This window comes from Quercus lobata, chromosome 7, assembly GCF_001633185.2.
Source record: "Quercus lobata isolate SW786 chromosome 7, ValleyOak3.0 Primary Assembly, whole genome shotgun sequence".
Taxonomy (NCBI): Eukaryota; Viridiplantae; Streptophyta; class Magnoliopsida; order Fagales; family Fagaceae; genus Quercus; species Quercus lobata.
Window position 1 is genome coordinate 20,609,011 of NC_044910.1, and position 17,565 is coordinate 20,626,575.

Consider the following 17,565-nt stretch of genomic DNA (forward strand, 5'->3'; position numbering starts at 1 on the left):
AAAGGAAAAAAAAAACCTTAAAAAACGTTAAGAAAAAGAATCCGGAAAAAAAAAATTTAAATAAGGGACCTAGAGTGGCGTTTGGCAAACGCCACTATAGACCCTACCCAAAAAAAAAAAAAAAAAAAAAAATGGCTATTGAGTTTCAGCGTAAACAAATGGAATATGCCAAGAATATTCTATGGCATATTCCAAAATATTTGAATATAATATATATATTTATTTATTTAAATCTATATATTATTATATATTTATATTTAAATGAAAGATGCTATGTCCATAATATTTTTACAACATTTTCACAAAAAATCATAAGTGGTTAGTTGTTATTGGTTCAAATTTGAACTTAACACTAAGATTACTCTTTTTTCCTAACAATAACAACCAATAACAACCTGTCACTTAAAATTTGTTGTAAAAATATTGTGAAAATATTGTAAACAAATCATTCTTCTATTTAAATATATATATATATATATATATATGTGTGTGTGTGTAAAAAAGGCGTTAAAAAAATTACAAAATTCAAAACCCACCTAACCCCACCTACCCCCACTCACCTTATCAATCCATTTTCTCAACGTCAAGCCAACTTCTTCTTCAAACTTTTTTTTTTTTTTCCTTTCTTTCTTTCTTTTCTCCCTTATCTCCACTTCTTCAGACTTCTTTTTCTCCCTTACTCCCACTCACCTTATCAATCCATTTTCTCCACGTCTAGCTAGCTTCTCCACTCTTCTTTTCTCTCTTTTTTTTTCCTTCTTTCACTCTTGTTTCACTACACACCTGGATTTATTCTTTTCTCTTCCTCTCCATTTTGATTTTATTTCCCCTATTTTATTTGTGGTGGTGTTAATGTTAGTGGGTTTTGGATTTGAAGATGGTGCTGCAACTTGTTAATTTTGTTTAAATTTGTAAATGGTGCTACTGTTATGGGATTTGTGATTGAAGAAAGAGTGCTGTTGACACCCTATTTTGCAATCCGTATTTAACCTTACATGGAGGGTAAAAGAGTAATTTCACATTGAAAATATGCATCTTGATTCTGGTCATTAGATCCTTAATCTCATTTCACCAAAATGATCTTGATGTTATAACGATCAAATCGACTGGTCATGAGCCTTAATCGGACCATTAAATTGAAAATTATCATCAAGTCAATTTTTAATGGCTGAGATGCACTATCACAAATTGAGTTCAATTATATGTGATTATGAACAATTGATTTCAATTGGTTATAAGTATAATCAGTTTGAGATCGATGATGTGTCATAATTTGATTGGTTAGGACTACATTTTATGGTAGGGTTGCACACACCTAATTAACTCGATAGTTAAACATTAATTATTCAATGAGTAATTTGTGCAATTATCTTTTAATTAGAGTAAATTTGGAACCAATTAAGTCTGAAATGGGAGTGATTGGAGTAATTTAATGTTAATTGGGAGCTAATTTGGGACATATTAATGTTAATTGTACTGAAACCATTTTCTAACAAATGACCTCTGCTTACCATTTCATCGATATCTCTCAGAATATTTTGAATCTGTGAATGAGGTTAATTTTCCCAAAAACTAGACATCCGGGGCTTCAATTTGAGCATAACAATGAGACAATTCCAATCAGAATTGGGACAAATATGATTTTTCAAAGTTGACTCTACAAGCTGTTACAGCAGCTACAGGAAAACCAAACTTTGCTTGCTCTTCACTCTCATCAATCTCCACATTTAATGCACCAGATTTCCCCAAAGACTAAAATGAGGTCTAGGTTCATGATTCCTTGTCAACCCTCATTAAATGGTCTTTCATTCATATTTCCTCCACCACTATTATATAAACCCCCCCTCTCCTTCATTCCAAGACACAAAAAATCCCCCACTCTTCTCTTCTCTTGAGTTTTAGTGAAGTTGAGTAGTCTTATCATATCTTGGTCTTCCTGAGACTTAAAGTATTGAGTGAGACTCACTCTCCCTCTCCTAACTCTTCTTTTCCTCCACCCTTAGGACCTCCATCAAGAATCTCCTCCTCCATCATATGGATCTTGCATGAAGGTATAATCTCATTCCCTAACTGTTTGCTTATATTGCCATGATGAGAATTTAAGATTAAAGCATGATAATTCTCTTGAATATGTTTGAATGTTCTTAATTGTTCTTATGTATTCTTCACATGTTCTTAGTTGTTCATCACATGTTCATGCATATCACTAGATTTAATTTTAAATCCACATCAAAAATATGAAAAACATGTTTGTTTAGTAATTCTTTCAAATCCTTGAATCTAGGTTATCACTATCCACATACATTCACTAGAGTTTATTTTTCAATCCAAATTCCATGCTTAATAAATTGAATTAGGGTTTATCATATGCACACACATTAAATTCAACATACAAATTGATTGACATACTGGATGATGTAATATGAATGTTGGCCACCATAGTCTAGAAGACCGGTTTCACCGGGTAAGGCGGGTGCCTAACACCTTCCCACCTTAGATCAAGGGTTAATAGATCAAATGCTTATCCATGTAATTTTTGATTTTTAGATTGTAACTAGGAAACAAAGCCATGTACTTTATCTTAGATTGTATCTAGGACCAAAGCCATGTAATTTTCTTATGATCAATGTAAATTCAATTTCAAATTAATAAAATGAGGAATTTTTCATTCATGGTTTTCTTATTTTTCCAATAATTAAATAAGTGGCGACTCCATTGTAAAACCCTTAATCTAAAGGGAAAAATATAACTAGTTGAACCTCCATTTTGAGAGGCAATAACATGACTCCACCCATTCACATGGGTTTGGCCCAACATCCTATAAAAACGGGCCGGAGGCGCGGTCTCTCACAGTGGCGACTCCACTGGGGATATTGAGGGCTAAGTTTCAATTAGGTTATGGTGGCCAACCATGTCATTGTTTGTTTATTGCTTTTTGTATATCATATATCTAATATGTCATTATATTGCATTTCATGCATCATTTGCTTGAATGAAATTTATTTTATTTGTGTGCTAGCCCGGAAGCCCGGTAGTATTAGCCGTGGATTGTGGTCTTCCTGAGACTCACATACCCAGCGGTGAACCTACCACCCACCGCGACAAGGATCATCATGGTTATGCCATGGTGGTTCATAGGGACAAACTGTACCGTTCGGACCAACGCGGCGCTCCTAGCGTCACAAGTTGGGAGGTACGACGTCCTAGCTTGTGGGGACCTTTAACTTACCTTCTACCCATGTTGTAATGACCTATAGAACCTACCTTTAGGTCGGTCCATGTAATTTGCATTTCATTACGCATTTGTTTGGTCGTTGTTTGAACCATGATGACTCAAGTCCAACGCTTGAGCCCATCATGATTATTTGAACATTGTATGTTGTGAATGAACTCAAACCCAAAAGCCTAAGATTGAACTCTACTTGAAATGGAAGCCCAATTTGTTTCTTGAATGAGTCTAAGCCCAACACTTGAGCCCATCAAAAGTGTATACGCATGATCAACATCAAAGGCCAAAAGCTCACAAGATGCATGCCTTCCAAGTGTAAGCCCAAGCCGTTTCAAGCAGATACCAAGAGATCATAATCAAGGTTCAAGCCTTCCAAGTGCAAACCCAAGTCATTTCATCATAATCAAGGTTCAAGCCCACCAAGCCTCAAGCATCCTAAATGGATCAAGAAGAAGCAAGTGGCCCAACTTTGCCTCAGTCCACATTTGGTTTGCAACATCATGGTTAAGCTTAAAGTTTGTTTGTTTATTCCATGTTTCTATTTTTTTTATAATTCAAAAAATTTCATGTAGCATTTAATGAGCTTTGTTTGTGTATATATATTAAAAAAACAAAAAAAAACAAAAAAAACAAAAAAATTCAAAAAAAAATTCAAGATTTTCAAATCTTTCCCAAAAAAAGAGAAAAAATTTCTGATGAAAAAAGCCTTTGGACTAGGGGCATTGAGCCCTTAAGTCATTGTAAAAAAAAAATTCATTGAACTATAGGTATTGGACTTCCTAGTGACTTTTTCAAAAAGGCCCATTTTTTTCTTTCAAAGATTTCAAGATTTTTTAAAGTCTTCTTTTCAAAATGGTACATGAGGATCCCTTGGATAAAACTTTTTGTAAATTGTGATATTTAAAGGCTTGAACAATCAACTTGTATTGAGAAATGATTAATTTCATTTGATCCATGTAAACACTTTTGCTAAATTACTTTGAATAAAAGAAGAAATGGTTTTACAAGGCAATCAAAGAAAATCTATCCATCAGAAAATTCAAAAAGCTCATGCATTCATTCCAAATTTCTGAAAACTTTTGTGTCTCCAATAGAGTATTCATACCTTTTCTTTTAAGAGGAATTTATTAAAAGAGCTCAAGTCACTGTGCCTGCAAGCAAGCATTACTAGGGATAGGAGGCCGTCTTTGGTAAAACAAGATTATACCTTAATACCTAGAATGATCATTATCCATTGCTAGCCCATTTGAGCCTTTAAACACTTAGCTTCTTTTTTGCATGAACCCACTAAAATCTAAACCTAGGGTGGGAAAATTCAAAGTATGCATGCTTAAATCTCATGTTGAGGAGGAGTCGACCTTGTAGTTTTGAAGCTAATTGATAAAGCTCTCCTAGAAGACATGAAAGACAAGTAGAGAATTCATTATGCTAAATATAAGAGATCATCAAAGTAAAAGGAGTTTTCACTCAATCAAGGAAAGAGAAATGAAATTCCATCAATGTGAGAGAAAACAAAATGTGCATCAGGTTTGAAGAACCTAAAATTCATCATGCCAAGAAGAGTAGAAGGTTCATCCAAAAGAAAGTTCATCAAAAAAGGAAAAGATTCATCAAGCACAAAAATGTGCAAGTGCATTGAGGCAAGAAAGAAGTTTAGAGAGTGCATCAAAATGATCAAAAATATTTAAGCTGAGAAATACAAGGAGGGCAAAAGGCCCCCAAAAGTTCATTCAATCAAGAGATTAAAAACCCAAAAAAAAAAAAAAAAAAAAAAAAAGAAGAAGCTTACTAGGCTGAAACCCAAAAAGGTGGTCTAGGCAAAAACCAGGGCCAAAAAAAAGAAAAGAAAAGAAAAGAAGCTCGCTAGGTTGAAAACCCAAAAGGGCGGTCTAGGCAAAAGTTAGGGCCAAAAAAAGAAGAAGAAGAAGAAGAAAAGAAAAACTCTACCAAGTTGGAAACTTGAGGATGCAATCTAAAAAGAGAAGAATTTTACAATATGAAAGTTTAGAGGTATGATTCAAGAGGAATGAGCATAAAAACAAATGTTGATGCAAGTGACCAATGAAGACTAGTGAGAAGATAACAAAGAAGAAATGGAAAAACTCCTCCGATACTTGATTTTTGAGTAAAGCATACTTGGGGGAAACATCATAGGGAATTTTAAGCCTTTTATATCTTCATTTCATAACCCAAACCCAGCCTACATTACAACCCATGAATAAGACCTCCTTGAAGTCTTGCTAATTATAGGCGCATCTTAAATTCTAATAATATTTTCTCTTGAACTAAAAAGGAAAAATGCTTAAAATTATCAAAACCCACAGGATGATATGTACAAGGACAAATTTTCTCAAATTCTCAAATCCTCAAAATGACTCAAAAGAACTTCCAAACTTGGAGCACTTTCCTTGTTTGCACCTAACAATGTGATTCCTAAATATTATCACATTTCATTTCTTGATTGTCTTTGGAGACTTAATCTGATGATGTTCAAAAGGAAAAGGCAAATTTGATTACATGAGTTTAATGATCTTGATCCTTCCTAATCAAAGAGATTTGTTTGACTCTTAAACACTTTGATTTGCCAAAATGGTTGTTCAAAGGATCACCTCTTATTCATAATTAATAAATAAATAAATAAATAAATAAAAAGGAAGAAGAAGAAGAAGAAAGAAAGAAAGAGAAATCTCATTTCAAAAAAAAAAAAAATCATTCTTTTTCAAAATCCAGTTCTCTTGAACTACGTCTTGACCTGATCCTCTACGAGAGAGGTACGTAGGCAGCCTTTCAAAGGCCCAGTCCCAATCACCAAAACAATCTTGGGGAATAAATTCAAAACAATGTGACAAAATTGTTTGGGTGCATGTTAGGCTAAACTCATTTGTTTTGCATCAAGCATGCTTAAACTTGGGGCATTGGCTTATTTATATTGTGTGCAGATATGTCCTTCTCACATGAAAGCATGTTTTTATTTGAGGCATCAATCCATTTTTTTTGCAAGCATTTCCACACTAGGGGCATTGGCCAAAAATGCTTTCATGATAATTGGTTTCTAACAAGCTAGAGAAAGAAAGCCATTTTGCAGGAACCAATGATGGCGGACCGTGACCTTTTTTCATGTTCCCCAATGGTAGCAATATTAAATTAACTCAGCTTCCATCCAAGCAAGGAATATGCCCCAAACTAGGGGCATTGGCTAAGTGCTTACAATTTCTTGTAATGAATGACTCCATTACTGATTGAAACTTGCTTTTTTGCAGGAATCAAAGTAAATGATCCTTTATCTCATTCAACACAAGTTATCTCAGATATGCACCCTCATATAACCAGATAATAGCATGACCTATACCATGTAGGATCGACAGTAGCTCTCCTACCTTCAAGGGATCGACCTTAGTTTTCCCGAAACCCATAGGATTGACCTTATCTCTCCTATAAACTGTAGGATCGACAGTAGTTCTCCTACCTTCAAGGGATCGACCTTAGTTCTCTCGAAACTTATAGGATCGACTTTAGTTCTCCTATACACTGTAGGATTGACAGTAGTTCTCCTACATTCAAGGGATCGACCTTAGTTCTCCCAAAACTTATAGGATCAACCTTAGATCTCCTATATCCTGTAGGATTGACAGTAATTGTCCTACCTTCAAGGGATCGACCTTAATTCTCCCGAAACTCATAGGATCGACTTTAGTTCTCCTATATACTGTAGGATCGATAGTAGTTCTCCTACCTTCAAGGGATCTACCTTAGTTCTCCCGATCGACCTTAGCTCTCCTATACCCTGTAGGATCGACAGTAGTTCTCCTACCTTCAAGGGATCGACCCTAGTTCTCCTGAAACTTATAGGATCGACTTTAGTTCTCCTATACACTGTAGGATCGACAGTAGTTCTCCTACCTTCAAGGGATCGACCTTAGTTCTCCCGAAACTCATAGGATCCACTTTAACTCTCCTATACACTGTAGGATCGACAGTAGTTCTCCTACCTTCAAGGGATCAACCTTAGTTCTCCCGAAACTCATAGGATCGACTTTAGCTCTCCTATACACTGTAGGATCGACAGTAGTTCTCCTACCTTCAAAGGATCGACCTTAGTTCTCCCAAAACTCATAGGATTGACTTTAGCTCTCCTATACACTGTAGGATTGACAGTAGTTCTCCTACATTCAAGGGATCGACCTTAGTTCTCCCAAAACTTATATGATCAACCTTAGATCTCCTATATCCTGTAGGATTGACAGTAATTGTCCTACCTTCAAAGGATCGACCTTAGTTCTCCCGAAACTCATAGGATCAACTTTAGTTCTCCTATACACTATAGGATTGATAGTAGTTCTCCTACCTTCAAGGGATCGACCTTAGTTCTCCCGATCGACCTTAGCTCTCCTATACCCTGTAGGATCGACAGTAGTTCTCCTACCTTCAAGGGATCGACCTTAGTTCTCCCGAAACTTATAGGATCGACTTTAGTTCTCCTATACACTGTAAGATCGACAGTAATTCTCCTACCTTCAAGGGATCGACCTTAGTTCTCCCGAAACTCATAGGATCCACTTTAACTCTCCTACCTTCCACAAATCCATCAGACTTCTGGGAAGCACATCCAAATTCAATCCATTGGACCTCTTGGAAGCACGTCCAATCTTCCAATCCATCAGACCTCTGGGAAGCACGTCCAAACTTCCAATCCATCAGACCTCTGAGAAGCACGTCCAAAACTTCAATCTATCGGACCTCTAGGAAGCACGTCTAAAACTTCAAATCCATCAGACCTCTGGGAAGCATGTCCAAAAATTCAAATTCAATGGACCTTTGGGAAGCACGTCCAAAATTCAATCCATTGGACCTCTGGGAAGCACGTCTAAATTCAATCCATCGAACCTCTGGGAAGCACGTCCAAAATTCAATTTCAATGGACCTTTGGAAAGCACGTCCAAACTTTAAACCATCGGACCTCTAGGAAGCACGTCCAAAACTTCAATCCATCGGACCTCTGTGGAGCACGTCCAAACTCAAATCCATTGGACCTCTGGGAAGCACGTCCAAACTTCAAACCATCGGACCTCTGGGAAGTACATCCAAATTCAATTTCAATGGACCTCTGGGAAGCACGTCCAAAATCAAACCATCGGACCTCTAGGAAGCACGTCCAAATTTCAAATCCATTGGACCTCTAGGAAGCATGTCCAAATTTAAAATCCATTGGACCTCTAGGAAGCATGTCCAAATTTAAAATCCATCGGACCTCTGGGAAGCACGTCCAAACTTCAAACCATCGGACCTCTAGGAAGCACGTCCAAAACTTCAATCCATCGGACCTCTGGGAAGCACGTCCAAATTCAATTTCAATGGACCTTTGGGAAGCACGTCCAAACTTCAAACCATCGGACCTCTGGGAAGAAACTTCAAACCATCGGACCTCTAGGAAGCACGTCCAAAACTTCAATCCATCGGACCTCTGGGAAGCACGTCCAAAATCAAACCATCGGACCTCTGGGAAGCACGTCCAAAACTTCAAATCCATTAGACCATTGGTAAGTATGTCTTGTACTCATTTTTTTCAAAAAAAAAGGGGGGGGGGGTTGCATGCATGTACTACGTTTAGACCTGATCCTCCCACTAAGAGGTACGTAGGCAATCTCCCTCGAGATTCGGTCCACATTTTGATCCAGAACATGATCGTCTGCATTTTTATTTACATGCATCATACATTCACCACGGTTAAATACTGATTGCAAAGTTAGATGTCTCTTTTATACATTGGCATTCGCTTTTCAAGCTCTGCCAATGAGGGGCATTCTATTGACACCCTATTTTGCAACCCGTATTTAACCTTACATGGAGAGTAAAAGGGTAATTTTACATTGAAAATATGCATCTTGACTCTGGTCATTAGATCCTTAATCTCATTTCACCAAAATGATTTTGATATTGTAACGATCAAATCGACTAGTCATAAGCCTTAATCGAACCATTAGATTGAAAGTTATCATCAAATCAAGTTTTAATGGCTGAGATGTACTATCACAAATTGAGTCCGACTATATGTGATTATGAATAATTGATTTCAATTGGTTATAAGGATAATCAGTTTGAGATTGATGATGTGTCATAATTTGATTGGTTAAGACTACATTTTATGGTAGGGCTGCACACACCTAATTAACTAAATAGTTAAACATTAATTATTCAATGAGTAATTTGTGCAATTATCTTTTAATTAGAGTAAATTTGGAACCAATTAAGTCTGAAATGGGAGTGATTGGAGTCATTTAATGTTAATTGGAAGCTAATTTGGGACCTATTAATGTTAATTGTGCTGAAACCATTTTCTAACAAATAACCTCTACTCACTATTTCATCGATATCTCTCAGAATATTTTGAATCTGTGAATGAGGTTAATTTTCCCAGAAACTAGACATCCAGGGTTTCAATTTGAGCACAAGAATGAGACAATTCCGATCAGAATTGAGGCAGATATGATTTTTCAAAATTGGCTCTACAAGCTGTTACAGCAGCTACGGGAAAACCGAACTTTGCTTGCTCTTCACTCTCATCAATCTCCACATTTAATGCACCAGATTTCCCCGAAGGCTAAAATGAGGTTTAGGTTCATGATTCCTTGTCAACCCTCATTAAATGGCATTCCATTCATATTTCCTCCACCACTACTATATAAAACCCCCCTCTCCTTCATTCCAAAACACAAAAAATCCCCCACTCTTCTCTTCTCTTGAGTTCTAGTGAAATTGAGTAGTCTTGGCATATCTTGGTCTTCCTGAGACTCAAGGTATTGAGTGAGACTCACTCTCCCTCTCCTAGCTCTTCTTTTCCTCCACCCTTAGGACCTCCATCAAGAATCCCTTTCTCCATCATATGGATCTTGCATGAAGGTATAATCCCCTTCCCTAACTGTTTGCTTATATTACCATGATGAGAATTTAAAATTAAAGCATGATAATTCTCTTGAATATATTTGAATGTTCTTAATTGTTCTTATGTGTTCTTCACATGTTCTTAGTTGTTCATCACATGTTCATGCATATCACTAGATTTAATCTTAAATCCACATTCAAAATATGAAAACCATGTTTGTTTAGTAATTCTTTCAAATCCTTGAATCTAGGTTATCACTATCCACACACATTAACTAGAGTTTATTTTTCAATCCAAATGCCATACTTAATAAATTGAATTAGGGTTTATCACATGCACACACATTAAATTCAACATACAAATTGATTGACATATTGGAGGATGTGATATGAATGTTGGTCACCATAGTTTAGAAGACCAGTTTCACCGGGCAAGACGGGTGCCTAACACCTTCCCACCTTATAACATAGCCTCCGAGCTTAGATCAAGAGTTAGTAGATCAAATGCTTATCCATGTAATTTTTTATTTTTATATTGTAACTAAGAAACAAAACCATGTACTTTATCTTAGATTGTATCTAGGACCAAAGCCATGTAATTTTCTTATGATCAATGTAAATTCAATTTCAAATTAATAAAATGAGGAATTTTTCATTCATGGTTTTCTTATTTTTCCAATAATTAAATAAGTGGCGACTCCATTGTAAAACCCTTAATCTAAAGAGAGAAATATAACTAGTCGAACCTCCATTTTGAGAGATAATAACACGACTCCACCCATTCACATGGGTTTGGCCCAACACATCATAAAAACGGGCCGGGGGCGCGGTCTCTCACAAGTGCTATTGTGTTTGATGCCATTGGTTGTATAGTTGCAAGTAAGTAATTTTTAAAAAAAAAATTTAATGATTGTTTTGGTCTTTTCCTTGATTAATTTTTGTGAATTCTTTGGCTTTTTATTATTGATAGGTATAAAGATCTCAAATGTGATAATATCTTTGTTAATAGAACCAAAAAAGTAGTGAAAAATTCAAAATCTATTTGATGATTTCTTATTGCAGGTTGGTCTATGGCGGCTAAATGTGTTGGGGTGGAGTTGCTATTTTTTTTTTGAACGTGAGCATATTGTGTTTGATTTTGAATTTTTTTTGTGGGTTTGTGTTTCATTTTGAATTTGCTGGGCTATAGTGTTTGTGTTTTGTATTTTTTTTTGAATTTTTAGTTTTTTGGATTTGTATTTTGCTAAACGTATTTTTTTTATTTATGTTCTTTGTTTTGTTTTGTATCTTTTAATTTAATTACAATTTTAATTCAATTAAAAAAAAACATTTGATTACCAAAAATTAATTTTTGGTAATCAAATTTTTTTTAGGTGGTTTTCGGCTATAGTGGTGTTTGAAGAACGCTACTATTGTACCGTCACTATAGACCAATTTTTTTTAATTTAAAAAATGCTATAATGGCGTTTGGCAAACGCCACTATAGGTCTACCCTATAATGGCATTTGAAAAACGCCACTATAGCCCAAATGGGTCTATAGTGGCGGTACAATAGTGGCGTTTGTAAACGCCACTGTACAAGTTTACTATATTGAATTTATTAATTTATGTGTCACCCACTGTTTTAAAAATTGGACTGAATCGGCTAGTTCAACCAGAAACTGGGCACTAGTTCATTTTGGTAAAATGCCCCAAAATCAAATAAACTTGGCTGAATCGAGAATCGAGGCACAACCGGTTCTTTGACCGTACCGATTTTTTAAAATCATCATGTTAATGTGTCACTGATCATAGGAATAGAAAGGCAATACAAATATTTTCAAAGGATTTTTTTTTTTTCCTTTTTCTCTCGGTTTTGTGACTAGAAAGGACTCCTTTAATTTATGCGCAATATAGGTATATATCACTTAGGTACTTTTTTCATTTCTTTCTTAAAATTTAGACACATAGCTAATTAACTAAAAATACAATTTTATCTCGTTAAAAAGAAAAAAGAAAAAAAAGGCACGTGACCGAAATTTATTGTGCTCCAAGCTTCTAGCCTCTTCCATGTTCTTCTATTTAGTAGCCCTATATATAGTACTAGCCTCTGGGCACGCGCTCACGCCCGTGCTCAGAGGCTTTTCTCTTCTTCTTTTTTTTTTGTGTAAATTTTAATAATTTACATCCATTATAATTTGGAATTGCTACATTTTCGAATCATAAAAAAGAAACCTAGGGGTGTGATGAAAATCTGATGAGTATTATGCATTTATTGTTGAAGTGCAACTAACAAAAAATCTATTTCAATTAGAAATAACAATAGAGAGAAATGTAGAGGTGGGATGAAAAAAAAGTTTTTTTTTTTTTTTTTAATTTGGAAAAAATTTAGGAGTTTTTAAATTACTAATTTTACATGTCTCACCCTATTGTTTAGGTTTTAGTAGTGGATTAGTGGATGTGAAGTTATTTTGTAATGGGTTGTTGAGAATTACAGGATTGTCCTCTAAATTTGTCCAAGTGTAGGGGTATTTTGGAACAAAAAAGATCTGGTCTAAACAGAGGAAGCCTCTTAAATAATAGTATAGATATGCGAGGAAGTTTTATTTTACACGTTTTTTTTTTTATGAGAAATTCTATTCAAAAAATATGGGGAAGTTAAATACGTGGGGAGTTTTGAAGCTATTAAGTAAAAGTAGGAATTTATATCAACGTAGAAGTAGGAATGGGAACGCAAAAGTAGAAATTTATTAGAAATAGGAAGGCATTTCAACATAGAACTAGAAATTTATTAGTTTTATCAATTTACTATTTTAACATCATTCTTAAGTTTTAGGTATGAGTATTTTTTAAAGTAAAAAAAGCAATAACTAACTTTTTTTTTACCAATTTATTCTTTTATCCCCATTTTTAAGTTATTAGTTAATTAATTTAAAGGTATTTTTGACAGAAAAAAACGCAATAGCTAACTTTCTAAATACTCATAAAATATACGGAAAACTATATATTGAGGGCTCTTCTTACCGTTTCCTCAAAGGCTCTCCATTCCATTGCAAACAGAAGCGGCGCTAGGCTCTCGGAAGACTCTTTCAGGTATGTTTCTTTCTGTTTCTCTATTCTCTGGCTGGCTTATTCATTCATTCTCTGCCTATGATTTTCGTCTTGTCTGTATGTTTCTTGTTCTGTAATTAGGCAATTAGGGTTTCTACACCAAATCTAATCCAAATACCTACAAATTAAAAGGTAAAATTTATATCATATTAACGTAACGCTCAAATGTATATAATTAAAAAATATTTAAAAATTACCTATAGGTCTCTCTTGTTTTTATGTTGTCTTTCATATATTTCGAAACGTATGCATTAAACTGTTACTCTGTTAGTGTTTGCTTTGGATTGCAATTTACAGATTTAATTTAATAGGGATTTTGGATTGCTGCTTATTTATATATTTATTTAGGGTTTCCAAGATGGAATCATGGCAAATGTGAATTTTGAAACGTATCCATCGAACTGTTTTTTACTCTGTTAGTATATATAGTGTTTGTTTTGGATTGCTGCTGCTTAGTTTTACAAATTTATTAGGGTTTCGAAGACTGAAGGATGGCAGATGTGAAGGAGGATGAGGACTATGAGGTAGTATTCTTTAGGCGCACTGAAAAAGAAGAAGAAGAAGAAGAAAAACAAGAATCCTTCGAGAGTTACCAATACCGCCTCCAGAGTAAAAGACACAGGAACATGATGGAATCACTTTCTTTCAAAAACCTTTCCAGGGAAGAAGACGAAGACGAAGAAACAAACCCAAGCCCAAGCAAGAGTGCCAAGACCCTAGCACCAACCTCTCCCCTGAACAACCTTCCATCCTTTGTAAACATGGAATGCTTACCAGTGGGTGTACCATATTTTCGTAGAATTGAAATCGTAGGTACCAAAGAGGAACCCACAGGTACCAGAGAGATACCTGACTTATGGTTCCCAGCGAGTGTGGTACGTAAGTGTTGTGTGATTTTCCTTTTTTTAGTAGAAAAGAAATGACAAGGACTTTAATTAAACTTGCTTGTTCAGCAGATTGGTGAGAAAAACCTAAATCGATTTTCTAGCTATGCACAGACGGTGATAAAGCGCTACAACAAAGTGAAGGTCTTTTTTTTTTCCCCTTCTTCTTTGTCTTCATATTTTTTAATGTATCTTGTAATAATCTTAAATTTTGAACAATTGGTGCAGAAAACAGATTTTGAGTTTGTGAGATTGGTGAAGATGAGGTGGACATTGGGTCATTATTATCTTCGCTTCAAGGCCAAGTCCAGCGGTGCAGGACCAGTTGCCACCTTGAAAACCTTTGAAGGAGATGTGCGCTGTAATTTGTGCCTAGTAAATGAAGAAGATGGGAGGCCCTTGAGTTGTCGTCTAATAGGCCGCAAATTTGACGATTATTTCTATGTAAGACCACCACCTTGGTACCACTAAACAATACACGCATGATACGTACCTCCCCAACTCCAAGCAAATGTATGTGAACATGGTCGCAGGGGCCTTGTCCTTACTTATGCTCTGCTTTATGGGTTTCTTGTTGGTTTTGGGAACAAATTGCTGCTTTCTTAATTTGTTGGTTTGAATGACCTGCGACTAACATTTGCTATCTTATAAAAAAATAAATTTGTATCCTTATTTTACACATATTCTTTCAATTTATCTTTTGAGTATTTGACTCAAGTTATTGGAGTATATCAGATTTTTAGAAGAAAAAAAATTCAATATATGTTTTTTTTCTTCTTTGGGTGGTCTTAGCTGTGTTGTTTCTCACCATTGCCTCTATCTCTATGCCAATTTGGTTGAGGTGGGGTTTATGGGTTTCTCATCTCATCTCCCCATGACATAAGGTGAATTAGATCTTTCATTAAATGAGCTTCTTACACCACGATGGCAAGTTGCTGGTCTCTTGTTGCCTGACTTATTGGTTCTTATAAAGAGGTGTACCATCCTCTACCAACTTTTGCTTAGTCTGGCTTCTTTGAATTTGTAGTTGTCTTGCAATATTCACCTCTTATTGGCTGCATATGTGAAGCTGTAATTCAGTCAACAGTACGAGTCCATGCATCATCATTGTAATTTGTAAGACAACTACAAATTCAGCTGTCTGGTTCCTTATCAGCTCTAGGTGTGTGGTGGCTAGGGGTCATCTTAGTGATGTCGTTAAGAGTGTGGGGTTCTCCTCATAAGCTCTGCTCCCCTCTCCATGCTGAATCAGCTGCACTCCTCTGGGCAGTTAGATTAGCTTCTCAAGAGAATTGGCATTTGAAGGTGTCACTAAACCCTGTTTTTGACTCCCTTGGCTCCTTAGACAGGCAGATTATCTTCGCAAGAGAATTGGCATCAAGTTGTGTTTGAAGGTGTCACTAAAGCCTCTGTTTTTGACTTCCTTGGCTCCCTGGATTTCATCCCTGATTGGTCTATTAATTATCACCTCCATTAGTAACATTCGTTGTTTAGCTGTTTCTTTTGCTGCCTTTAAGTTTAGTTGGGTCCAGAGAAACTGCAATTCTGCAGCCCATGTAGCTGCTAGACTTGCTTTTAAGCTCTTGTGATTCTGCTTCAATAAAGGCAACCTCCCAAGTTCCACCTCATATTGAGTCTGCTTGTAAGGTGGATTACCTAGCTTATTATTACTTATATGTTTTAATGTAATTGAAGTTTAGCAGGAAAAATAAAAAACGGTACGAGTCCTTGCCTTGTTTCTATGGTTATATATAGACACGCTTTTGACTATTTGTTGACTAATTTTATATACTAACCCGCGCATATATTAAGAACTATAAACTGAGCTTATAGTTTTGACATTACAGTATTAAACATTAATTGCAATGAAATAGATTGGAAGTAATTTTTGGTTGTTAGAGGTAGAGATTGTCCTCTCAGACAATAATGAGATAAGTGATACTTGAAGGCGGGACTAAACTTTTATGGATATCTTCATTGGATGTACAATACTTTCCAATGTTGGTTTTGCCTTGTCCTCAAATCTCTTGAAGCGGAAGTTCATCTTTTGATTTTATCATATTTTTAATTGAAAGACGAGTAGAGTAGTATGTTTCTCATCTTTATTTGTTGCATCAACTCTCTTAGTAACTCACTCTAGTCCATATTGGTGTACATGGGGAGGAAAAGTCTGAAAATTCTCCTCTCGAAACTAATATAGACCTAAATACCTAATAAATGTTATATCATTCGTCATGATTTTTTTTTTTTTTTTAAATTCTTTAAGCCATTAGACCTCCAACTTCTATTATTCTTTATTGTATTTGTTATTTAGTTAAAATACATTGTTAGTTCTTAAAATTTATCAAATGTGTATTTTTGGTTCATAAAGTTTCATAAAAGCCTTATTAGTCGTGGAGTTTTAAAAATTAGTCACCGATTTTTTAGTTAACTGTTGTGCCAATGTGTTTAAGAGATTAAGGATCATTGGTTTTTTGGGGAAATGATAACGCGTTTTTATAGATAAAAAATGTCCATAACCCAACAAATGAAAACTTTTTCCGGTTAGAATTTCATGAAAAGGGAAAAACCAAGTGGAGTAAGGAGCAAACAAGTCAGATTGATGAAGTGTAGGTCAGATTGATGAAGTTAAGATCTGTTTGGGATCGCTTATTTTATTGAAATTGAAAACTTTTTACTGAAAGTATTGTAGATAAAGGTAAAAGTTAGCTAAAATAGTACAGTAGGACCTATGAGTAGTACCAAAAAAAAAATTGCAAACCTGATTGCATACAAATAATTTTTACAAGAAAAAAAAAAAAAAGAAAAAAAAAAAAGAGAAATTTAATTTAGTTGTACATGCTACTCTCAATTAGTGAAAGGTTCAAAACTAAGCCATTCTCACAAACCTAGTGAATCAGCAATGCCAACCATCATGGTAAAATAAATTGAGTAAAAAATTTTTCCTCTAGGAAGTTCCTAGATCCATTACTTAAGATTGTAGGTATGAAATTTATTAATCATTTTTGAAGCACATTTTGGAATCTCCTAAGGACCGTTTGAAAGGCCAAAAAAATCTTTTTGAATAAATTAATAGGGTTTGTCAATTATTGAGTTGAGTTTGCTTATGATAGCTCGATCAATTGATCAATGAAGAAAAACCTCCATTCGAAGGTGCCTGGTAGAAATCCACATAATTTCTGGATCTCTTGCCTTTTTGTTGATTCAAGCAAGAGCGAGCATGTAAGTTGAATTTGCAGCACAAATAAAGGCAGTATATAAACAAGTTCAAGAACAATTGAAGCCATCTTAAAATTTACGAGTCTAAAGTTGAAAGATGGTGCTATATAAGAAGCTTGAGGTTTGAAGAATGTGATTTGGTTTTATTCGTATACGAGCTCAAGCAAAGAAAGTTTGGTCCTTGCCAAGTATTGAATAAGTTTAGACCAAACACATTTTGCATTGATCTACCAAAAGGATTCTCAATAGTCCAACTTTAATTGT

The 17,565-nt window shown here is 35.2% G+C and overlaps 1 protein-coding gene across 3 annotated transcripts; it reads left to right on the forward strand.

Annotated features, from left to right (window-relative positions):
* The first annotated feature begins 13,095 nt into the window (after window positions 1-13,095).
* LOC115951320 lies at window positions 13,096-14,763 on the forward strand. Of its 3 annotated transcripts, none has more exons than XM_031068514.1 (4): window positions 13,096-13,180; window positions 13,682-14,073; window positions 14,152-14,226; window positions 14,311-14,763. In XM_031068514.1, the coding sequence occupies exons 2-4, from the start codon at window positions 13,690-13,692 to the stop codon at window positions 14,551-14,553; spliced, it is 702 nt and encodes a 233-aa protein (XP_030924374.1). In that variant the 5' UTR covers window positions 13,096-13,180; window positions 13,682-13,689; the 3' UTR covers window positions 14,554-14,763. The 3 variants fall into 3 exon arrangements, with proteins under 3 accessions (XP_030924374.1, XP_030924373.1, XP_030924375.1); XM_031068513.1 differs by having other exon boundaries at window positions 13,097-13,180; window positions 13,672-14,073; XM_031068515.1 differs by having other exon boundaries at window positions 13,097-13,180; window positions 13,672-14,073; window positions 14,155-14,226.
* The last annotated feature ends 2,802 nt before the right edge of the window (window positions 14,764-17,565 follow it).